The sequence below is a fragment of the Phascolarctos cinereus genome, unplaced genomic scaffold (assembly GCF_003287225.1).
Source record: "Phascolarctos cinereus isolate Bilbo 61053 unplaced genomic scaffold, phaCin_HiC Scaffold_8;HRSCAF=390, whole genome shotgun sequence".
In the NCBI taxonomy this organism is placed as follows: domain Eukaryota; kingdom Metazoa; phylum Chordata; class Mammalia; order Diprotodontia; family Phascolarctidae; genus Phascolarctos; species Phascolarctos cinereus.
The window spans coordinates 63,942,260-63,968,353 of record NW_027556291.1 but is presented as its reverse complement, the minus strand read 5'-3'; the positions used below and the strand labels follow the sequence as shown (position 1 = coordinate 63,968,353).

General features: G+C 42.6%; 1 protein-coding gene across 1 annotated transcript in view; it reads right to left on the bottom strand.

Moving 5' to 3' along the window:
- The window catches only part of OPHN1 (oligophrenin 1), a 279,239-nt gene that overhangs the window by 16,640 nt on the left and 236,505 nt on the right, over window positions 1–26,094 (bottom strand). The window contains exons 19-20 of the mRNA XM_020967237.2: window positions 13,594–13,741; window positions 1,264–1,575 (exon numbers count right to left, since the gene is read on the bottom strand). Of these exons, the coding sequence (XP_020822896.1) occupies window positions 1,264–1,575; window positions 13,594–13,741 (460 nt within the window). The remainder of the gene's footprint in view (window positions 1–1,263; window positions 1,576–13,593; window positions 13,742–26,094) is intronic.

The following is a 26,094-nucleotide window of genomic DNA, read 5'->3' as shown; positions in this document are numbered from 1 at the left end:
AGTGCTGCTATTCACTTAGCCCCCTTCTTTCACAGTTCATGTGACAGCACCTGGGGCCATCTGAGGAGAAGGGAATAGAAGCAAGGAAGAACCCAGAACCACCTGAGACTCGCAGCTGAGACGATCAATAGGATAAACAAAGTCTGGGGGTACTTGGAGTCCATCAGTGTCAAACTGGCCTGATCTTATGGCCTGCCTCTTAGCAAAACACACTCTATTTCAGGGAGGAGAAACAGAGGTCCCTAGCCACACAAAAGGGTTAAGATGTTTGATCCCTTCCATCTTAACAAGAGAGAAGGATGCAGTTACCCAGAATCCGGTTGGCAAGGCCCATGTGGTTGTTGAGGCCAGGGGTAAGGTACACGTGCCTGGCTTCTAGATATACACCCTAATATTTTCAAAGGGCCAAGATTTGCATGGTATAGGCTTCCTCTGTATACCTAGGCAAATAGTTGAATGAGCCACTTTGGAGCCAAAATAACCTATCCCATTAGTGATCTCCATGTTGTACCTGGCTCTACTAGTCACTGGATGACAGACACATGCAGTCTGTCCCTGAGCCTTCAATAGCCAGAGGGAGGCAGTACAGGTGAGTTTTAGTTGCCGTTCAGTTATTTCAGTCATGTCCAACTCTCCACGAGCCCACTTGGGGTTTTCTTGGCAAAGATACTGCAGTGGTTTGCCATTTCCTTCTCCAACTCATTTTATAGATGAGGAACTGAAGCAAACAGGGTGAAGTGACTTGCCCAGGTTCACACAGCTAGTAAGTGTCTGAGGCCACATTTGAACTTGGGTCTTCCTGACTCCAGGCCCAGCACTCTATCCACTGCAATACCACCTAGCTTCCCCAGGGTTTTAGTAGAGATACCATTTCTTAAGGTCATGTTATGAGGGGGGCCCTGAGCTTGGCTGGCCAGGGCCTTGGATCTGACCTTCTAACATGCCTGTCTAAATGTTGAGGTCCACCTCACATTTTCATAGAGGCAGCAACATTTTCATTTTACAATGTTCTCAGAAACCCAAAGTCCTGCCAAATATGGCTCACTTTTTCCCTTCTTTCTGTTAAGTTGGAAAATAAAGGGTTGTAGAGCCAACCTTTCTCAATTTCCTCCCAAGTTTCACATCCAGTTAACTTCAAATTTCACTAACCTCAGTGCAATCCTGGAGGCATATTCATGAAGCAAAGGGAAGACAGTGGTTTGCCTCTATTCTGGGTCATGGAACATCCCCTATCCCAACTCCGACCCCAAAGTATGCACTTACCCTCCTTGCTATGAGCCAGAGGCCTGGGAGCTGGCCTTTTCACATGAAGAGAGGGGACCCTAACCGGTCCAGGGCCCATCATCAGACCATTGGCCACTTTGGCAGGGGGCTTGGGTCCTCCATCCTGCAGCCTGGACACCAGCTTGCCCACATCCACCTCTGGGCATGGCTCCAACTTGCCATCGGAACTGGGCCTAATTGGGGATTTTCTCCCAGGCTCGGCTTCCCCACTCCTCTGCACAGGCAACTTGTGATGAGGCAGTGGTTTGGGACTTCCCGGGCTGTCAGTGATGGGGCCGTTAAGGGTTTCATCTAGAAAAGGAAGACAAAAAGGGAAATGGGAATCACTGTCAGGTCTGCAGGTGATGGATAGTGTTACTACCACTGGCATCCCTTTGGAAAGGTGCATTGCCTTATATAGACACTAGCCCCAAAACCCAATGGTTCTCCCCCTGAGAGGTGACCATACTGATATACAGATGCACTTGGTCAAACAGGCCCACAAATAACATGCTTTTCACTGAACTTCAAATCACCATAGCTGAGTCCAAATCCCAGCTCTGCCACTCACAGAGCGCACGATCCTGAGGGACTGGTCATTTCCCCAACCTGGGCCTCAGTTTCCCTCTCTGTAAAATGGTGGGTTGGACTCGATGGACTTGGAGCTTCAATGGTTTTTTCACAGTCACCAACACAATATAGCAAAGTTGAACAAATTTAAGGTGGTTTATTCAAGAGATCATAATTCAAAGGTACTGAGAATCCCAAGGTAACTGTGTAATAAATAATAGAAGCTCCTATTTCTATAGGTTGAAAAAGGGCTGCCCCAGCCCCTCCAACCCAATGAGGTTAAGGATCTTCTTTCTTTCCTTCCTTCCTTCCTTCCTTCCTTCCTTCCTTCCTTCCTTCCTTCCTTCCTTCCTTCCTTCCTTCCTTCCACATAGCCAGTCAATTCCAGAGCCAAGATCCAAGCCCAGGTCTCCTGACTCCAAATACTTCAAAAAACTAAAACTTCATCATTTCTGGGTAGCAGGGCTGGACTGGGCCCTGCTACACAAACCAATTGATTGATAAGCATTTATCAAGTATTCTGTATGTCAGGCACTGTGCTGGGTACTGGGGATAGATATAAAGACACAAAACAAAACAGGCCCTGCCTTCAAGGAGCTTATATCCCATCAAAGGAGTCATCCTACAAATATATACTTAGAAATAAAATAGAAACAAAATCAAGATAATGTAACTGGGGGGGAGCACTAACAGTTGGGGGAGGTTTTGTTGACCCCCCGAATCATTACCCAATGGCCAATCTTTGGTAAGCCTCTCAGAACTGAGCTGCCCTGGTCCTTGGACAACAGACATTCAGCCCCTCCATGGGGCCACACATGAAGCCTTGCAAGCTTGATGGGACCTACTAGAGCTTACACTCTCTCGACATGGTTGTTGAGTCTCCTGAGTCAACCCATGATAAGATAATTTATTGTTGTTGTTGTTCATGTCTGATTGTTTGTGACCCATTTTGGGGTTTTCCGGGCAAGATACTGGAAGGGTTTACCATTTTCTTCTCCAACTCATCTGACAGATGAGGAAACTGAGGCAAACAGGGCACTGTTTGTGACTTGCCCGGAGTCACACAGCTAGGAAGTGTCTGAGGCCATATTTGAACTTGGGTCTTCCTGACTCCAGGCCCAGTGCTCTATCCACCACAGCGCCACCTAGCTGCCCCATGATAAGGTAATAATGAGACATTAATAAAAATAAGAGGCAGACAACATAATGCAATAATGGATGGTGCAATGGGTAGAATCAAGCCTTGGAATCAAGAAGACCTGGGTCTAAGTCTTCCCTCTGACCGTCTTGGCTGTGGGACTCCGGGCCCTCCTCAGGCCCCAGGCAGCTCCTAAGCCTAGAGGATGCAGAGGAGGAGCCGATCTACCTTGGTGGAGAGTTTCCTCATCTGAAAGTTCTTTATCCCCAGCCCCAAATAAGAATAACCAAAGAATCAATCGATCAATAAAGCCGTAACAGTAACAATATTCCCGTCTCTGCCTTTGCACTGGCTGGTCCCCATGGCTTGAATTCTGTCCCGCCAAACTTCCAACTCAGACTCCTTGGCTTCCTTTACCACTCGGCCTCCTCCAAGGGGCCTTTCCTGGTCCCCCCAACTGCTCAGGCCTCTTGTCTTTAAGGTTACCTTCTACCTTACTCTATGTGTATCTTGTATACAATCATCTAGAGATATTGTCCTCCCCCCTCCTCCATAAAGTTCCCTGAGGGCAGGGACTTTTTTTTTTTTTTGCTTTTTCTTTATATCCCCAGTTCTTGGCACTTAGTAAGGACTAAAGTAACACCTGTTGGTTGATTGATGATGATAATAATAATAAAATTTACAGAGATCTTTACGATAATCCTGTGAGGTGGACGGCCCATTTCATAGAAGGAACATGGCTCAGAGAAGGGTCACAAAGCTAAGAAGGGCCCAAGCCAGGGCCTTCAAACTCAGGTAAGTCTTTCTTCCGACTCCCCAGACTGAAGTTCCTCTTTCTTGGCCACAATCTCCACTCCCGCCCTTCCACCAAAACTGGTTCGTCCAAATGCCAACATTTTCAGTTCCTCATATCTCAAGATGATAAGGGTAATCTCTATGTAGTCAGCCTCTTCCCTCACCCATTCCACAAAAATATTTCTTCTCCTGCCATTTCCTATATGGAATCAACTGGGGGGTTTTCTGTAGGATGCCAACGTTTAGAAGGTGCTGATGATGCTTGCAACCTGTAATTTCATTGGTACAGGGAATTCCCAGATAAGGAAACCCCTCCTACCAATGCAAGTCAGGAGCTGGTCTGCAAGTGATTGTGTAGGTTCTACATTCCAGGGCGCCTTCTCATTCTGCCATTTTGTGATGTCTTCACTAAAAATAGCTGCTTTCCTGTCTCTGGGGTGTGATAAGGACAGGAACCAGTCAGAGTTGAGCAGTCCTGGAAGTCAGGCTGTAATGAAGGAATAATATACCATGGACATAAGGACAAAAGTCAGTGTGCCCACTTTGACACACTAACAACTCCCAGGAATCACCAGGCCTCAGGTCCCAAGGCCTTCCTCCACCACAGATGCAGCCCCTGGTCCAAAAAGGACATTTCCAGAGGTCCAAAAAGATGATTCTATATGAAACTATGAGTCTCCATTTCATACTAAGTATACAATCAATTATGCACATGGCTTTCAAAATTGTCCAGCTTGTCCAGGTTTCCTTCTGAACTTTCTTTGGTTCTGTACATTTCTTAAAGATGTTAGTGATTTTCCTTTTTGACAATATTCGTGACCCCTCACTTCCCCCTCTCCCCACTGAGAAAGACAATTATCTCTCTTATATGAATAATCAATTATTAAATTAGAATTAAGGTTTTCCCTTCTTATTTCCTCATTCAGAAACCAGAAACCTGTAGGCTATTCAGTCTCTGAAGGACACTGTTAACAGATGAGATTGCCCAAATCTCCAGGATATGTGCTTTTCAGTCCTGGGTGGCAGATCCCACCCAACTAGAAAATCTTAGAAAGAATTTAATCTAAGGTGAATTCTGGCCCATTGTGTTCCACTCAAGTAGACCCCGGGTAGACACAGGTGAGGGGGAAGGGGAGGAGTACAGATCCTTTGTCTAGGTTGCCCAAAGGCTGGGGGTGGTCTAGGACCAAGGGTGATCAAAGTCAGTCCCCCAGCCCTTCATTAGAATAGGTCCACCTCTCATTAAAATATTCATTCTCTCATTACTTGTTGACCAATCAGAGTTGATCTCCATCTTCAGGAACACCCACTCTTCCAAAGTCATATAAGCAATGAGTGGGTTCCATGAGGGGTCTTTGGCATTTGGCAGTGACACTCAGCCCTTTTATTAATTATCCACTAGCAATAATTAATAAAATGATTAATTACCCAGAAACTCTATCTCTTGAAACTTTTTATAAATCACACAACTCCGTTAAAAAGAAAAACCAACCCCCTGTAACAGATAAGCATATGCAAACCAAACAAACCCCCACAGTGGTCATGTCTAAAGGTACGCCCCTCTCTGCACCTCTGGGTCCACCGCCTCGTTCTCAGGAGGTAGAATAGTGGTTGCTCATCACACTGATCAGAGGTCTTACAGCTTTTGAGGTTGTCTTTCATGTTCTGTTCCCCTGGTTTTGCTCACTTCACTCTGCACCAGTTCCTATTACTCCAGATTCTCTAATATCATCTCCTTCCACCATTTCTTACTGTGTAATAATATTCCATGACATTTGTATGCCAGTTTCTTCAGCCATTTCCCAGCTGTCTAGAGGCCACCTAAGGTACCCCCATTTGATTCTAATTTTTTTCCCTTTTCTCCTTTTAACCACCCCCTTCAAGATCACTTATTACCTTCCCACTTAATTAGAGTGTATGTGTATTCAAGTTTCTTTTGTATGCTTAGGATAGAAGTGAGATTTATCTGATGCCCATTCCCCTCAGCCCTTCTAACCATCTTTGTTTCTCCCCTTCTTCCTTCCATTTCCCCTCCTGTTTCCCCACTTCAAATCCTCAGAACAGAACCAATCTACCCCCCAAGGACCTCTGTCTTTCTTACTTAACTCCTTCAATACCCTTTGAAAGCAGGAAGGTTCTGTAGGGATACATGTTTCTTTGCCCTCATTAGAAAGCTAATTCCACCCAACTGTTCAAATAAGCTTACCTTTCTAGATTTCTCTGGGCTTATATTCCTACTTACCTCTGGTCTTTCCATTTAAAAAAAAATGCTTCGCCCCCCCCCAAAAAAAATAGCAAAAAAAAATGCTTGAAAGTCCTCTATTCTATTGAAGATTAATTTTTCCCTGTAGGCTAATACTTAACTTTGAATGTAAATTATTCTTGATTGTAAGCCTATCTCTTTTGACTTTGGAAATGTTGTATTAATAATACAAACAGCTCGCATTTATAGACTGTGTGCTATATGCCAGGTACTGTACTAAGGACTTTGTAATTATCATCTTGTTTGATCTTCATAATAACCCTGGGAGGTATAGGCCATTATTATACCCATTTTATAGTTAAGGAAACTAAGGCAAACAGAGGTTAAGTGATATGACCGAGGTCATACAGCTAGTAAGTGCCTGAGGCCAAATTTGAACTCAGATCTTCCTAACTCCAGGCCTGGTGCTCTATCCCCCAGAGCTACCTAGCTGCCCTTGGATTTCTCAGAGAATTTTATATATAGAAAACAGCCTGGCAAACCATTGAATCTAATGCTCTCATTTTCCAGAGGAGGAGACAGATCCAGAGAAGCCTGTGACTTACCTAAGGTCACATTTGAGATTACAGGCATGACCAGGAGTCAAACAGAGACCCTTGGACACCATCCAGTGCTCTTCTTCCTATACCACAAAGGTCTGAAAAGAAGACCCCCCCACTGGCCTTCCTGGCTTCTACACAGACACTAGCAATAATAAGGATGGTGACAATAAATAATGCTGAGAGGGTGTGGTACTGTAGACTGGGCACTGGATTTGGAATCACAGGACCTGGGTTTGAATCTCAGCTCTGCCACTATCAACTCATATGACCCTGGGCAAGTTAATGCTTCCTCCATGCCTCAGTTTTCTCCCCTGTAAAATGAGGTGGTTGCACTTGATGGCCTCATAGGGCTCTTCCAGCTCTAGAGCTAGGATCCTACGTGTGACCCTGGGCAAGTCCCTCCCCTTCCCTGGGACTCAGTTTCCTCCTCTGTAAAATGAGAGATGTCCCTTCCAGAATTAAATCTCTAGTTCTATGATGATAATAATCAACACATTTACATTTCTCTTCACACATATGTTCTCTGTTGAATGTCACAACAACTCTAGGAGACAGGTCCCATCAGTATTATTATTATCCCCATTTGACAGATGACAGAGACTCAGAGAGATTTAGGGACTTTCCCATGGTGATATAAGTAATAAGTGCTAGAAGCAGAATTGGAACTTGGGTCTTCCTTGATGCCAAGTTGAGTCCAAGGACTAGAATGCAGTCAAGTGCAGAGCAGAATGGGAGAATTAAGATATACTTGAGAGAGTTACTATATATTTCAAGTTTGTTAGTTTCCTAAATCGCACATTTTCCTGACTGTTCTTTTCACATCTGCTGTTCAGTTGGCTTGAGAGAATATTATGGAACTGCCCCTACCAAGATCTTCCCCCTGCCTGCCACTAACCTCTCCTGGCATTATCCAATCCAAGATACAGACTAGCCCTCAGTGAGAAGCCATTGGACTACTTACAGAGACTGACACCTCAGGTCTGATCCTCATGCAGCCTGGTCACCACTGCTCTAGGCCAGGTGGGCCCCGACCCTAGCCAGCCATCTTATAAATGTGCCTAACCTGAGGGCAAAGTGTCCTGTCTGGTCCTTTGTTTGCTCATCTGTACCCTTCTCAATCTATGGTGGGCTTTGGGGATCCAGGACCCCCTCCCACTTCCCATGGTTTGGCATTGCCATCCATTTGGGTGGTTCCTCCTACCCAAATGGCAGGTGGCAAGTGGCTCTGAATGACTGCTTCTGGCTCTTGCTCCATTAACTTGATTCCGAGCCTTTTCAAATTTTCTTCGGGGCTTTTGGCAGAAGAGAACATAGTATGCATTTGGAGGCTTCTGGATGGAGTTGGTCTGGAAATCTACCCGACCTGATCTGGACTCATCTAATTGTTCCTAGGCCTTTGGGGTTTCTGGGGTTGGGGCACAGTTTTCTGAGCTACAGAATCATTCAGTGACTGGCCCAAGAGTCCACAGATCTCATTTATACAGCACCTACTATGTGCCAGGCACCGTGCTAAGTGTTTTCTGAATAATTATTTCATTTGAGCCTCACAACAACCCTGGGAGGTAGGTGCTATTATTATCCCCATTTTACAGATGAGGAAACTGATAGAATTTAAGTGACTTGCCCAGGGTCACACAGCTAGTAAGCAATAAAAATAGGTAACATTTAGATAGCATCTACTATGTGCCAGGCACTGTGCTAAGCCCTAGGAGGTAGGTGCTGTTATTTTATAGATGAGGAAACTGGGACAAATAGAGGACAAGTGACTTGCCCAGGGTTACACAGCTAGTAAGTGTCTGAGGCCAGATCTGAACACAGGTCTTCCTGACTGCAGGCCTGGAGGAGCTCTATCCACTGCAGTGCCACCTAGCTGGCTAGAGCATGCCACAGTGCATTTCCATAAGGTTTTCCTAAAATTTCTTTATCGTCCAAAGACTGTTGCATTTCTTTATAATTTGGATCCGGATTAGCCACATGAAGCGATTTGTCCAGGATTTTACCATGGCTAGAAATCCCAGAGTCAGGATTCAAGTTCAGGCCTCAGTGCTCCACAGTCCATGTGCTACTTAGGACAAACTAGAAGGCAAAGTTGAGAATCTAGCGCCAGCTTTCTGACTCCAGAGCCCAAGGAAATCCTATCCACCCTGAGAGGAATCATAGCAAACGAAAGCTAATAAAGGCTTCAGAGATTCAAAAAAGAACTATCAGTGGATCCCAGATCAAGAGCCAGCCAATCTAAGCCTTTCATTGTACAGAGGAGGAAACTGAGGCCCAGGGAGGGGAAGGGACTAGTCCAGGGTCACACAGGCAAGGAGTGGTAGTGCTAGGATTCGAACCCTTGTCTTCTGCCTTCAAATCCAACACTCCTCCCACTGTACCAGACTTCCTCCTAAAAATCCTTATACTATCTCCTATACTCAAATTATGCTTATATTAAAAATCAAAGCAGACAAGTCTAAGAGGCCTGTTCCTGTTTCTGACAGTGGTGATATATGGTAATACATCAGGTCTGATGCCCACGTGGCCTACTCCTCTCTGGTCCAGGTCATGGCCACATGTTTAGGCAGGTGGGTCCTGACCCTAGCCAGTCAGCTTATTAATTTTGCTCTTAATCACTAGGTCAACTGCCTGAGAGAGTATAGATGTATTACCGCAAATCTGTCCTCACTATAAGATCAAACAACCTGAAAGGGCAGTGAGTCATACAGAGAACCATCAAATGTCAAAGCTGGAATGGACCTCGGAACCCAGTACTTAAAAGAGTCTAACCAGAAAGAACTTTTGGGCTCATCCTAATCCAATAGGCTCATCTTGCAGATGGGAAAACAGAGGCCCTGAAAGTGATTTTCCCGAGGTCATACAGTCAGTCCATGGCAGAGGCTGGACTGAGATCCAGGTCTCTGGACTCTCCATGCTCTTCCTCCAAACTGTGACTTTCACCTCAGTAGCCATCACTGAACACCTCTATGGACTGGACTTGTGATTTCTTCCCAGTGAGGAAACCCGCTCAGCACTTTCTCTGCAGTTTATAGTCTTGGACAGCTGCAGGGTCACACACGCCTCCATGGTGTGGCAGAGATGGAACACAGAGGACACCCAAGAAAGGCTCCCAGGAAAGGACTACCCATCTGATTCCCCATGGCCACGTTAATCCCCTACCTGGAAGAACTGCCTAGCAAGGTGGCTAGGTAAGTGCCCATGGCTAAGGGAAGGAGAAAAGAACAGAGCACCTACTATGTGCCGAGACACTGTGCTAAGTGCTTTACAAATATTTGTGAGGATCATCCTCATGACAATCCTGGGGATAGGTGTTATTATTATACCCATTTTACAGATGAGGAAACTGTTTGAGACAGAGATGAAGGGACTTGTCCAAGGTCCTACAGCTAGGAAGTGTGTGAGGTTGCATTTGAACTCAGGTCTTTCCGACTCTAGACTTGGAGCTCCTGGTGGCCGAACTAAGCGCAATTCCTCTTCAATACTTCAAAACAGCAAGATATGCCCCGAAGTTAAACAACAGAAAATTAGGAGAAAGAAAAGAAATCATCCCAAGCAAATCCCAGAGGAAAACCAGCAGACACTGAACAAATGAATGACCTCTCCATTCCATCTCCAGCCTCCACAACTTTTCTGAAATTTGCTCCCTCTTTCCCTCTGCCTCACAGACTCTTATTCCACCTCCTACAAGAATCCTCCCCTGGCCCCCTTTCCTTTGTCAAATTATCATGGATGTTTACCTGGATACATTTTATATCATCTCAAGCGAATTCTATCCAACATATAAAGAGCAATTAAGCCCTCTGCTACATAAACTGCTCTCCAAAATTGAGAAGGCATTCTATCAAGCTCCTTTCATGGTATAAATATGTGGTAGTGACATTTCAATCAGGAAGAGATAGAGCAGAGAAAGCACTAGAGACTAATAAATAGTGATGCAGAAATCTTAAAGTAAGCATTAGCAAAGACATACCAAAACTTATCATTATGACTAAGGTGTATTTATGCCAATTTATCAGCAATCACGTGATTAACAAACACAAGAAAAGCTATTATTATCTCCATTTTACAGATGAGGAAAATAAAGCAAACAGAGGTCAAGTGACCTGTCCAAGGTCACACAGCTATAATAAGTGTAAAAGAAAAATTAAGTTGCATAGAAATGCAAGGGCCTTCCTTTAAATGATCAAAAAGATTTAGTGAATATCTGTAATGCTGTATACTGGAAACTTTCCCAAGAAGATCAAGAATGAAGCAAAGCTGTTTCATGTTTTCATTATTATTTGACATAGAACTTGAAATGCTAACTATATCAGACAAGAACAAGATATTAAGGAAATATACATTGGCAAAGAGGCAAAATTATCTTTATCTGCAGATGGTTTACTTAGAGAACCCCAGAGAATAATGAAAAAAACCTAATCAAAACAACTCATCGCCTCAGCAAAGTAGTAAGATTCAAAATACATCCACAAAAATCATTAACATTTCTGCACATTACTTAAAAAAAGCCCGCAAGAAGAGAAAAACTATTTAAAGTTGCTGTAAAAATAAATAACCTACCATGACACAGAAAAGGTAAAAAAAAATATAACTCCAACGTAATATTTACAGAAATAATGGAAGAGCTAAATATTGGGAGTGATGTCCAATGTGCATGGCTGGCCGCATTAATTTAGTGATATGCTAAATCATGTAGGAAAAGTAGGAGGAGGTGAAAATAATAGCAAAATTTATCTCGCACAGTCAAATGTAGAGAATACCAAGGGAATTAAAGGGGGGGAGGGGAAGTAAGAATAAAGTAGACTTAGCATTATTGGGTCTCAAATTATACTATAAAGCAGTAATTATCAAAACTATCTGCTACTAAAAGCAAGAGAATGTTGTATATAGTAATAGCAATATTGTACAATGATCAACTGTGAAAGACTCAACTACTCTGATCCAAGACAAGTCCAAAGGACTCAGGATGAAAAATGCTCTCCATCTCCAGAGAGAGAACTGACGAACTCTGAGCGCAGATGGAAGCACATTATTTTTCACTTTCTTTGGTAACATGGTTATATGGAAATATGTTTTGCCTGACTTTGCATTGCATAATGGGTATCATATTGCTTGCTTTCTCAAGGGTCTAGAGAAAAGAAGAGAATTTGGAAGTCAAAATTTAAAAAAAAAGAATGCTAAAAGAAGTAAATAACAGAAACATATAAAAACAACCTATCTGCTACTAGTTAAAAAAAAAGGATAAAGGTATATCAGTGAAATAGACTAGATAAAGAAGACCTAGAAGTGAACATTTACAGTAGTCTTGTGTTCAATAAATAAGAATACCAACTATTGAAGGAGGTATCCTTTAATAAGAACTGCTGGAAAAACTAGAAAGCTGTTTGGCAGAAAATAAGTTTAGACTAGCATCCAATACCATGCAGCACAAAAATTGCAAATAGATAAAAATGATCTAAATGTAAAAATTCACATTTAAAAAAAAACTGGAAAAAATTGGAAGGTTACATCATTCACCACTATAGATAGCAGAATTCCTAAACAGTCATGTGATACAAGAGATCATAAAAGACAAACAGACAATTTCGAGTGTATCAAATTAGATGGAAGTATAATAAACATAGAGCTAGAAACTAATTTAGAGCTAATGCAACACCCTCATTTTACAGGTCAAAAAACTGAGGCCTAGAGAGGTTTAAGTGACTTGTCCAAACACACAGAGGTAGAACCAGGATTCAAACCAGGTCCTCTGACTCAAAATTTAGTGTTCTCTCAAGGCTTTTGCATGAACAAAATCAATGTATCCAGAACAAGAAGAAAAGATAAACATTTAAAAAAAACTTTACATCAAACATTTCTGATGGAATTCTGACATCCAAAATCTACAGAAAATTCACACAAATCTAGAGAACTAAGCTATTTCCTGACAGATGGTCAAAGAAATAAAGTTTTTAAAAGAAGAAATGCAGACTATCACTAATGTTAAAAATGCAAACTCAAACAACTGTTAGTCGTTAAGTTGCTCACATAAAATCTGCAAGGATGGTGAAAGACAGACAAATATTGGAAGGACTGTGGGAAAGCAGACATGTTGATTCACTTCTGGTGGAAATGTGAGTTTGGTCCTACAGTTCTGAAGAAGAATTTGAAATTAAGCGAGAAAAGCACCAAAATGTTCATACCCTTCAATTTGGCAATCCCGTCTTTGGCTTTAGAGACCAGTGAGGTCGGTGACCGAAAGAAAAATCCCACATATGCCAAGAAGAACTTTTTCTAATTGCAAAAAGTTAGAAATAAATGACATGCCCATCAAAAGGAGAATGACTGAACAAATTGTAATCTATGCATAATGAAATATCACTGCATCATGAGGAATTCAAAGAAACTTGAGAACACTGATGAAATGATGCAGACTGAATTAAGCATGAACAGGAGAAAAATACATACAGACAACTAGTGGTAGGTACCTTACAGGGCCTCAAGCCCTCCACCTTTCTCATGTGTTTTAATATGTTAGGGGCAACACTTCCAGAGAGAGAAGTGATGGGCTAAAAGTACACAATGAGACACATTTTGGGGAAGGAAGGGGGGAAGTGGGGGCCATGGCCAAGGCAGGGATTTGTTTTGCTTGACTATATATGACTATAACAGGTTCTGTTTTTCTTGTCTTTTCAACTGGGGGAAGATGGGGGTGGGGGGAGGGGAAGAGGTGGGAGAAAGAGCATAGCGACCTAAAAATCAAATGAGATTGAAGTTTTTTAAAAATGGAAGGACCACCCACCCTTGGCAGGATCTCAGATTCTTTACTGGCCTCTGGGGGAATAGCAGTAAGTTCAATTCCGTCACAGAGGCCTGGTGGCCAGCTGTCGTAACAGGCCTTTGCAGAGAAAAGTTGAGATATAAACTCCTGGCACCTTTTTTGTTGTTCTGGGCCCAGGAGAAGTGGATGACTCCACTTTGTAAGTCCTCCCTCTCCTTGGTAAAAGAAGACCACTCACTGTTCAGAAGCTGTTGGCACTGACCTTCATTTTCTTCCACTGAAGAAGTATAGAAAACAGTCCTTTCCCGCAGTGGGCGCTTAGAAATTGTGATGGGCTTGTGTCTTCTTGCCGTCACCCTGGGAGGAGGCACTGGCGGTGCAGCATTGTCCTCTGGTGGGCCCGAATAGATCTGTGGGATTAAAAGATCCAGGAAACACTGAGAAAGATTCATAGACTTGTTTAGAACTGGAATGGACCTTTGAGGCCATTTAGACCAGCCCTTCATTTTCCAAGTCCTTCCAAGTCAGCCCATTCCCACTGTTAGACAACTTGAATTATTAGGAAGATCTTCCTTGTTAATAAACCAGAGTCTGGCTCTCTGAACCTCCCCCACTATATCAGAGGCCACAGCTTCTACTGTTGGCTGCCCAGGAAGAAAGGTGACAGAAGACCTTGGTCAGAGGCATCAGATACACAGCACACAGTTGAATCTAAGGACACTCAGTCCATCTGTCACCCATTTTTCCCACAGTGATTACATTGTCAGTATCTGTGCCAAAGGCTCCCCTAGCACTAGACTGACACAAACAGTGGCGAGGCATACAAGACACACCCTTTGGTTGGCTGATTAAACAACAGAGCCCTCAGAGCACCACAGGGAGCAAACTCCAAGAGGCATCATTCTCCATAATGGAGAAAGTCCAGAGGCCTTTCCCATAAGCTCAGCGCTAAACCAAAGATGGCCATTGTCACAACTATTACTTGACACACTTATAAAAGTGCTAGCTGGGACAATAAAAAGAGAAAAAAAAATCGAAGGAATGAGCACCGAGGGAGAAAGTAAAATTGTCTTCTTTGGTAATTGACAAAAATATGATGGTTTACTTAGAGAAGACTAACAGTTCAACTAAAAATTAATAGAAACAATTAACCACTTTAGTCAAGCAGCAGGATATAAAATAACCTACATTCAAATCATCATCCTTTCTATAGATTACCAACAAAATCCAGCAGTCATTTAAAAAAAAAATTCCATCCAAAATAACTGCAGATTGTATCTGGGAGTCCACCTACCAAGACTCATAGAGGAATTATATGAATATAACTAGAAACACTCTTTACAGAAAAAAAAGGATGATTTAAATAATTGAAGAGAGATTGATTGCCTGACACATAGTAGGTACTTAATAAATATTTATTTAACTGAATTGAATTGATTGCTCGTGGCTGGGCCATGCTAATATAATCAAAATGACAACATTACCTAAGTTTTTTGGAGTTTTTGTGTGTGACAGACTCAGTGACATGCCAAACTCCCCAAGGATTCACTTTAAAGAACCAGACAAAATAATAACAAAATTCATCTGTGAGAACAAAAGGTCAAGAATCTGAAAGGAATAATTAAAAGAAGTAGGAAGGGAAGACGACCTAGAAGTACCAAATTTTAAACTGTACTACAAAGTAGTAATCATCAAAACAATTCAGTACTGGGTAAGAAATCAAAGTTGATCAGTGGAACTGATTAGGTCCATAAGGCTCAGAGGCAACTGAACATAACAGCATCGCATTCAGTAAACACAGGGACACCAATTACCGGGCTAAGAACTCACTATTTGACAAAAAACTCCCTATAGAGATAGGTCTAGGAGAAATTAGGCCAAGACCAACATCTTATACCACATAAGTTCTAAATGGACATATGGCCTCAATATGAAAGGTCATATAAACTAGTGGAACAGGAAAGGAGATATAATGGACAGGGGAGAATTTCGTGGCTAAACAAAGGTCAGAGAGGACATAGAGGATTTAGGAGATAAAATGGACAATTTGGATTACATAAAATTGAAAAGCTTTGGGACAAACAAGATCAATGATGTCAGAATCAGGAGGAAAACAAGTTAGCTGGGAGGGAAAAAAAGACTTTTGTAGTAAATTTCTCTGATAAAGGTCCTATATCTAAAATATATATCAAGCAACAAATATTTATTACATGCCTACTAAGTGCCAGGCACTGCAGTAAGCGCTGGGCATACAAAAAGTGGCAAAAGCCAGTCCCTGCCCCCAAGGAGCTCACAATCTAATGGGGAGACAACAAGCAAACAGTTATGTACAGATAAGCTCTAGACAGGATAAATAGTAGATAATTAAAATTAGAATTAAGAGGCTTTGGGAAAGGTTTCCCCATAGAAGGTGGGATTTTATATGGGAATTGAAGGAAGCCAGGGAAGCCAAGAGGAGGAAGAGCATTCCAGGCATGGGGGACGCAGGCAGAGACAATTCCTGGACTAGAGAGATAGAGCGTTTTGCTTGTGGAACAACAACATCAGTGTGCGGGATTAAAGAGTATATAGCAGGGAGTAAGATTTAAGAAGATTGTAAAGGTGGGAGGTAGGGGCGGGGAGAAGGAAAGAGGGCTAGGTTATGGAAGGCTTTGAATACCAAAAAGAGGATTTTCTATTTGTTCCTAGACACCATCAGGAGCTAGGAGAGTTTATTGAGAAGGGAAGGGTGGGGTGTGACATGGTCAAACCTGTGCTTTTTGGGAAAAATCACGTTGGCAGCTGAATGGAGGATGTTTTTGAGGGGGGAGAGAGACTGAGGCAGGCAGACCCCCTCCCTCCTCAAGCAGCTGTCGCAATAGTCCAAGCGTGAGGTGATAAGGGGTGGCCGTTTCAGAGAGGGGGCATATGGGAAAGATGTGGCAAAGGTGAAATAGACAAGCCGTGGCAGCTGACTGGACATGGAGGGTGAGAGGACAGTAAGGAGTCGAGGATGTCTCATAGGTTCTGACCACCAAAAAGATGGTGGTGCCCTCAACAGTAATAGGGAAGTTGGAGGGGTGGGGAAGGAGAGAGTGTTTATGGGGAAAGATAATGAGTTTGGTTTGGGACATGCTGAGTCTAAGATGGAAATCCATTTAGGGAATGAATATGAATATAGTTAAATAGCTGAAGGATATGAAGAAGCAATTTTCAAAAGAAGAAATGCAAGCTATCAACAATCATATAAAAATGCTCCAAACCACTAACAAGAGAAATGGAAATTCAAGGACGTCTGAAGTTCCACCTCCCACCTACCAGCTTGCCAAAGACGATGACCAAATTGTATGTATCCTACAGGACCCAGCAATACCACTAGAAGGCATATAACTTGAAGAGATAAAAGACTGGAGAAAAGACACTTTTATCAGTTAGGTGGTGCAGTGCATAGAGTGCTAGGCTTGGAGTCAGGAAGACCCGAGTTCAGATTCTGTCTCAGATACTAACTTATTACCTAGGTGCCCCAGGCGAGTCAGTTAATTTCTCGATTTCATTTTCTTTATCTGTAAGATGATGACAGTTGGAGAAAGGTCCCCTCCAGCTCTAAATCTGTGACCCTGCGATTCGTATGTACAAAAATATTTCTAGTAGCATTTTTGTTGTGGAACAGGACTGGAAGCAAAGTGGCGATGCCCATCAGTTGTGGAATGGCTGGACAAATGAAGATCTATGAATGTGATGGGATATTGCTGAGCCAGAAGAAAAGATGAAAAGCAGATTCAGAGAAAGCTGGGAAGACTTGTATAAACTGCTGCAGAGTAAAGTGAGCAGAATCAGGAGAACAATTTAGACAGACACTAACAACAACATTCCAAAGACAAAACAACTCTGAAAGCCTTAAGAACGCTAATCAATGCAATAGCCAACCTTGACTCCAGGAGCCTGCTGCTCCCCACCTTCTGACAGAGAGGAGATGGACTGCAGGTATAGAATGAGAGACACTGTTTTTGGACAAGGCCAACACAATACAATTTGTTTTGCTTGACTGTACGTATTTGGATTTGTGGATCTAAAGCTAGAAGGAGCCTCAAAAGCCATCTCATTCCCCCCCATTTTATAGACGAGGAAACTGAGGCCCAAGGTGGTGAAGGGACTTTCTCAAGGTCACACGTAATAAGCATCATACTAAGTGCCAGGCACTGCACTGAGCACTGGGCATTCAAAAAGTGACAAAAGCCAGTCCCTGCCCCCCAAGGAGCTCACAATCTAATGGGGGAGACAATAAGCAAACAATTGTAAGGCAGGATTTGAATCCTGGTCCTCTGACTCCAGAACTAGAGCTCTTCCCACTGTATCTCCCTCCTCCTCAAGGGAAATCCTTTATCTTTCTGTTACTCCAAGAGGTAGAGTTCTTATTTAGGGAGAGAAGGGAGTGTTCTGGGTGATAGTGATGCTTCTCATAAAAGAATGTCAATGAAATATTGAAAGAGTACAGAGAAGGGAGTGGAAGGACAGACAAGAATGTCAATATTGGTATTCTCATGGTCAATTTGATGTATGCTATACATGGTAAATTCCCAGTTTCACGTGCAATCCTTTTTTTCGGTCCTTCTTTGCTTATGGAGATACTTGTGATTATCAAGTTCATAACAGAAAAAAATGAATATTAAAAAAAGGAGTGCTCCCAACCCTCCTTCCATGAGAGCTGCTCTGCTCATTCACCACGGAGTTTCCAAATCACCAGCATCCCTATCCTCCCAGAAGCCATGTTGACCAGGCCTCAGCCAATCACTGCTCCCCCTCCCCACCTTACCTAAAAGTGGTTTTTGTAATTTTGTTTTTCTTTGCTGTTTTCTCTCTTTCCTCTGCCACGTCTGAATATAAATGCCTGCAACCTTAACCTGAGGCAAATGCAACAGTTTCAATCCTGAGCTTTCAGTTTTCCAGATGATGTGTCCACCCACTCCCTCCCTGGTTCCCAGCAATTACCTGCTTGCTTATTTACTGCTAAAAGGGCATAGCGATCTGCCAATAGCAAAAGAGAGACAGCGTGGTATGCCAGAAGAATACTCAAATGGGTGCACCAAAATCTGAGTTCTGGTCCCAGCTCAAAAACTTACTAGCTGTGAGAGGTGTTCTCTGGAAAGCCCCTTCTGGCTGGGACATTGTAACATTTCATGGTCTAAGATCTGGGTCTTATCCAGCACCAATACTCTATGATGAAATGAATGAATGAAAAAACAAATTATTAGATGCTTACAATATGCCAAGTACCAAGTACCTAGATAGGTGCTGGGGATGAAAGTACAAAAATGAGACAGTCCCTGCCCTCAAGGAACTTACATTCTCCGAGGAAGACATGACACACGTAGAGGACTGTTATCCAGAGAAGGGAGACCTGGTTTGGGTAGTCACAGGAACGGGTGAATGGAGCTGTGAGGCAAGGAATTGTTCTATCTGGTTCAGCAGCCATTCAGGTAGTCCTGATTTGATTAATGTTTCCAGAGCAAGAAGGAGAAACCAAAGGAAGGAAGAGGGGGAAGAGTTTAAAAGACTAAGGTCCTGTTCAGCTGAGATAATCCACATTTTAAGGTTCCTCTCATCTGGGAAATTCCAGGTTCACATTTATTTGATATTTTATGGTTTACAAAGCACATTCCAGGGTTTCTGGGAGAATTAAATGAGATAATATAAAGCCCTTCCAAACTTTCAAGCTCTATATAAATGTCCGTTGTTATTATTTACCCTTTAACTGAGAAGCGTATATATAAACACAAGAAAAGTTAAGTTAAATAATGAGACAAGAGACAAGCAACAGATAATGGCATAAGGCAGCACATGCCCATGGCTCTGCAGATGACTCCCAAAAACCTCCATCTCCCACCCTCCTTTCTCCTCTGAACTGCATCCCCAACTGCCTCTTGGACATTTCCCATTGCATGTCCCATGGACTCCTCACACTCACCTTGTCCCAAACAAACAGGCCTCCTTATCTCTCTCTCCATAAAGCCACCCTTTCCCCTAATTTCTGAAGTATGACAGAAGGTACCAGCACCCTTCCAGTTACCACTGGTCACTCTGCTCTCATTCCCCACCCACATCCAATCCACAGATTCAGCACACCTCCCATCCTTCCCCTTTCCCATCTCACATCAAAACCACCTAAACACAAGTCTTCTCTTGGGCATTATTGCAATATCCTCTTCACTGGCTTCCCTGCCTCCAGGTTTCCCCCTTTCCAATCCATCCTCCACAGAGCTGTCCAATTGATTTTCCTACAGTGCAGGTCCTACTGTATCACTCAATAAACTCCAGGAGTCCCTATTAACTCTAAAACCAAATACAAACACCTCTGCTTGAAATTTTAAGTTCTCTTCAATCTTGCTCAGATTTCCAAACCATTTCCATACAATGTCATTTCCACTCACTCAAAATAACTGAATCACAATAAGGGGGCCCTAGACAAAATGGAGTCAGTTATGTTAAGTGGACAAAGTAATTCCTACAATCTTGTTAAGGTAATAAAACCTATCCTCACTTTATCTGCTTCCCCTAGGAAGTTTGGACTCCACCCCGGAAACTGCCATGGCCTCTACTACATGAATTTCTACCTTCTCTTGCCCATGACCAGATCTCCACTCCACTTCCCAGACACTTCCATGCCATCCTGGAGCTCCTTCCCTTCCTCCTCTGCTCCCCTTCATGCTCTCCTTTACACACACTATCTTTCCTCATTAAAACTGAATTTCCTTGGGGCAGCTAGGTGGCACAGTGGATACAGCACTGACCCTGGATTCAGGAGGACCTGAGTTCAAATCCAGCCTCAGACACATAACACTTACTAGCTGTGTGACCCTGGGCTAGTCACTTAACCCCATTGCCTAGCCAAAAAAAAAAAAAACAAAAACTGAATTTCCTCAAGGGCAAGAACTGCCTAATTTGCTTACATTTATATCCCCAGTGCCTGGCACATTGTTTTTGCTCAGTCATTTCAGATTCTTTGTGACCCCATTTGGGGTTTTCTTAGTCCAGAGATACTGGAGTAATTTTGCTAATTCTTTTTCCAGTTCATTTTACAGATGAGGAAACTGAGACAAACAGGGTTCAGTGACTTGCCCAGGGTCACATAGCTAGGAAGTGTCTGAAGCTGGGTTTGAACTCAGGAAGATGAGTCTTCCTGACACTAGGCCTGGCGCTCTGTCCATTGCAGTGCCGCCTAGCATATAGTAAGCACTTAATAAATTATCTATCTAGGCTGATGACACTCTACTTTCCTTCATGCACTCTATGGCCCAGTCAAACCTTTATGCCTCTGTCCAGGCTGTCTTCCATGCCTAGAATCCTCTCCCTCCTCACCTTTGCCTCTCAAAATACCTAGAATCCCTCAAGGCTTTGATAAGTTCCACCTCCTTCAAGGGGCCTCTCTTATTCCTCATTAATTTGCATTTATTTTTGATACTTTGCATTTATTTATCTGTGTACATGCTGTTAGTCCCCTACAGAATGGAAGCTCTCTGAGGGCAAAGACCATTTTATTTTTGCCTAGCATCTAGCTTGCTTATCTAATTCTATGGAAACAGCCAGTGGTCAGATGAGCAGTATTGGAGATGCTGAAGAAGAAAAGGAGATTATGTTGTGCTGGAGTGGTCAGGGAAGGCTTCCTGAAGGATCATGGGACTTTTGAAAGGCCTTGAAGGATGGGCAGGATTTGATTACCTGGAGGAGGAAAGAACATGACCTAAGGCCCAGAAGGTGAAAAGCTTAAGGAGAAGGGTAAATAGAACATGTTGGCCTGAATGGAACATTTGGGGGGGAGGGGGCACAAGCACCACATTGAAAAGGGCCTCCAATAAAAAGTTAAAGTGAGGAAGATTTTTTGAGCAGGGGGGGAACTATGCTTTAGGAATATGAATCTGGCAGAGTGTGCAGGATGGACTGAAGAAGAGACTGTTGGCAAAGGAGGGCATAGATCACAGAATTTAGAACTAGAAGGTACCTTAGAGATCATCCATTTTATAGATGAGAGAACTGAGGCCTAGAGAGAAGAAATGATTTGCCCAAGTTCTTGATACGCAATTGAGTGCCTTTCTGCAATCCTCATATTCAATCAAGAAACAAAAAATAACAACAACTATATGCCAAGCACTATACCAGATACAGAGGATATGAAAGCAAAAAAAACAGCTTATATTCTACCCTAGAATAATAATGGATTTTTACATAGAACTTCAAAGTTCACAATATGTTTTATTTCATTGAAGCCTCATAATAACCCTACTGAGGCAAGTATTATCCCCAATTAAAGATGATGACAGATTGAGGCTCAGAGAGGGTAAGTGACTTGGCCATGGTCCCCAAGCTTGTAAATGTCCAATGTAGAATCTGAACCGAGGTCTGCTTGTCTTCAAGTCCAGCACCCACCAAGAAATAACTTAAACGTGGCCTAGTCCGAACATTCCTTTTGGACTATGTTGGATCCCTGTGGATGTTCCTGTAGGCAACAGGGAACTATGGAGAGTTTTGGAGCAGGGGAGAAGCATGGATCAATTTGTGCTTTAGGAATATGAATCCAGTAGCTAGTGGAGGATGAACTGAAGAAGAAGGGACTGTTGGCAAGGAAAAGGCACCTTGGAGATTCCACCAAATGACTTGAGGGGAGGGGATAGAGAAGACAAAGGGAAGTTGGAAGGAGCTTTGGACAACTCCAGTCAGGAAAAAGTAGAATAACAGCTAGCATCTCTATAGTGTTTTGAGGCTTGCCAACACTTTACATATGTTAACTAAATTAATTCTGAATACAACTCAAACTTTCCAAAAGCCAAGTGGAGAAAAAAATTAGAGGGTTAGGGATAATCACAGCTACCGTGTAGCCTTGAGCTGGTTTGAAAGGTTTGGGGTCTCTTTGTATTTGTCTGCCTTGTATTTACCCGTATCTCATCAGTCATGAGATGTCCAATATTAAATGCTTTTGTCCCAACACATTACAAGCCCTATAGAGTTCTATATAGCTCTACGTTTAAAACCAAGCAAAGAAATGCTAAAACATTGAAAAAACATATACAGTTATCCCTTCCACGTCACAGGGGTTAGGGACACACTGCCCCTGTGATCTGGAAAACTCGAGTGAAATTTTTTGGCCCTCCAGAGGTACCAGAGAAGTCCTCCAGCTTTGTTGATTTCCTTTTCTTTTTTCTTGCTATTATGCAATACCGTATATATATTTTATGCATTTCTGAGTTTCTAAACTTTTTCTGTGTCATCTTCTGGCCTCACAAGTCTGTGACTTCCGCAAAACTCCCCTCAAATTCCCATTTTACTTCTTACGCTGACCTGTGATATAGCAAAGCCACAAAGCCACCATAGGGAAAGTCAAGATGTAAAAGGGATAACTGTATTCAAGGTTATAAAGGTAGACAGAAAAGTTATCTTGGGATCAGAAAAACGAAGCAAATGTTCCTGTGTTCTTTCTCCACAGATCTGTTTTCCTCTGGCTACTCTATCTCAAAACAAGCCCATCCTCCTAAATTCCAGACTCACTTATTCTATAAAGTAATTTTTTATTTTTGACTGTTCTTTAAAAAAATTATTATTTGTGGAATACTCCCACTACCCAATTGAACTGTCTTCTATCATCAAGAAAAACAGATCAGGAAAAACACCTGATCCAGTGAGTGTGATGTGGGGGGCAAAGAGTGCCCTAGGATTAAAAATAACCTTAAGGGTTGCTTCCCCAGGCCCCTGAGGGGATTAGAAGATAAGATTGCCATTTACAACCTGCACCAGAAGAACTGCCTTTGTTTCCCTTATCTTGAGATGCCATAAAACTTCCCCCTATCCTGGACCATAAAAGTTCCTTGTCTCCCTCATCCTGAGTCATGAAATTTCCCAAATTCCTTATCCTGGGTCCCCTATCCTGCCATCCATCTTCCTCATCCTGTGTCTTGACAACCCCTCCCCTTATCTTGTAAGATAAAACAGACCCCTATCCCTTAGTAAGTTGCTAGTCCTCTCCAGAGCTAGCCTGCTGCTTTTGCATCAATAAAGCTCCCAATGGTTACAGAGAAGGTCTAAGTGAATTCTTTCACACCTGAACCAGCTCTCCCAACTCTAAACCTCAACAGAAAATGGTGCCGAAACCCGGGAGTCCATATATTAGTTGGACTCCACTGATCTTCTCCTGGCCACTGGGATAACAGGTAAGCACCTTTTCTTTGTTCTCTTCCCCAGACCCTTTCTGCTTCTACTGTCTCCCTGGCTGAGAGACCCCTGGAGTGCCCAGATACTGCCAGCGGCGTCTGAAGCTCCACTGACCTCTGGGCAGTCAGTTGGACTGTTGACCCTTGTATGAGGGGACGCCCTTGTGCTGGATCAGTCACATTTTTTTCCTCTCAAGTGTCTTGGGATGCTAAGACAAGCGAGAGGCTGCTAGGAGACTGTTAGGATGGGAAATTCAGGGAAGGAGATCTTAAAGAAAAGCACCAGAAAATTTGGAACTCAAAGTTTTAAAAACACATGTTTTTAAAAAAAACTGTTTTCACATGCAACTGGGAAATAAATACAGGAAATGGGGTACAGAAGTCTATCCTACTCTACAGGAAAATAGAAGGGGAAGGGGATAAGAGAAGGGAGGGGGGAGAGACAGAAGAGAAGGCAGACCAGGGGAAGGGGTATTCAGAATGCATGCCATCTTGGGGTGGGGGAGGGGTGAGAAATTTGGAACTCAAAAACTTGTGGAAGTGAATATTGAAAACTAAAAATAAATAAATTTTTTAAAAAAGAATAACTGTAACAACAATATGCAGGATGGATGTGAGAAATACTAGAAAAAGAAGGAAGCTGTTAGTTGGCTTAGAAGAGTCTAGGCAAAAGGTTATGGAAGGCCTGCATTTGGGTGGTGGTAATAGAAATGCAGAGGAAAAAGAAAATAGGTATTACAGAGGCAGACTCTCAAGGTCTTGGTATCCGAGACTCTGGGATATGGGAGGATAAGAGTCATAGATGACTCTGAAAATAAGTATTTATTGAATGTACAACATAAATGGCCAAAGAAATGTCAAGAAAATGAAAAAAGGGGGGAAAAAATCTACTGACCAGAAAATCAAGAGTTAAATAGTCTATTAGTGATTTTAGTCAGGCTAACAATCTGACACCCTCCAATGGTCTGAAATTCTTCTGTCTCAAAGAATTCTTTGTTTTATGATTATCAGAAAGACACTTAATATTCCCCCAAATAATTCTAGTTGAATAATTTTATTTGAAATAAAATTGAGTTAAGGGGAAAAAAAAATAAAGAAAAGCGCCTAGTGTTCCATTGTAACACAGCCTGCCCTCAATGTAATCTAGAAAAATAATTTTGTAAAAGGGATTTCTAAACAAGACAAGCTGAGTAAGAATTTTGGTCTCCAAAACTTAAAGAAAAGGCACCTTGCTCTGCTTGAGCGGACTTTTATTCCCCCTGAACCCTAGTTTACCCTGTGTTGTTCCCTCCCCTTCCCTGTGGGACACTGGGGAAGCGGGTAGGTACCTGGGCCTTTGCGCTTGGTTTTCTTTGGGGGTCACTGTGCCCCATTTCCGGATCTCCATGCCCTGTGGGCCTTTGCGCCTGTTTTTCTTTAGGGGTCCCTGCACCCCGGTTTCACGGTCTCATTTTCTAGTACATGCAGCTCGAAATTCCCAGGAGGATGGGAATGGAGAGCTGGAATGCTTAAGGCTTATCTGATAAGTCTCAAAGGTAAAAAAGAAAAGGAACTACAGCTCTTCTCCAGCAGAGACTGGAAGGTATGTAAGCCTCCTTTCTCTCCCTATCCCGCTCTTCACTCAGTAGTTGGGGTGGCTCTCCAAGCACCTAGGAAGGCCTGACCTCTCAGGTCCGACCAAATGGGTCAGACAGCTACAAGGCTGTCTCACACTCAGCCTGACCTCTCAGGCTCTGGGTCCAGAGGTTTGAGGCCATGGACCTGGGCACACTTTCTGCAGCATAGAGGACAGACTCTCTATCCAGAAGCTCATGTCCAACTCTGTCAATTCTTTCAAATCTCTGGGCACTAGGGAATTGGGAAAATTGCAATGACTCCCTTCCCTCTGCACCCTGAGACTCCTGGGAACTCCAGCTCAAGGAAGTAAAAAGTTTTTTGGAGCTGGAAATTGTCACCATGTGTCTTAAAAAAAAAAGTCCATTTATGGCTAATAATCTTTTCTTTTAAAGTGCTAAGAGTATTGGGCCTTAGAAATTAAAATGTTACCATTAGTGACTATGAATCTAGATATTGCTAATTAACTGGTTCTGTGTCAAGCTTTAAATACATGATAATTGCTTGTGGTATGGTTATATTTCTAAATTTTCTTGTATTGTATAATTTGGTTAACAATTATATCACCTGTGTTGTTAGAAAAGCAATTTCTCTTATAATGTAGATGTTGTTAGATCAAGAATTGTACTGTCAGGTTGCAAGGTTGTTAACTAAGACAAGAGTTTTTGGAACTATCTAGTCATAATTTCTTATCAACTCTGTGCAAGTCTTCTATAGTGGAATTCCTACTGAATAAATTTCCAAATGCCTGGTAAACTTTGTTGCTGTGATAGGGCTAACTTAATTGGGTGTGCTCTTGCCTTAGGAAAAAACTGAAATTTTCCAAGGTAAACACTTTTTGGTACTTAGGAATTTATGATTATTGAGAATTTGGTTTTATGGCACTTTGGGAATTTGTGATACATTTTACATCAACTTGGTTTTGACAAATTCCAAAATTTAAGGTTTCCAACTAATCTACTTCATGAAAATTT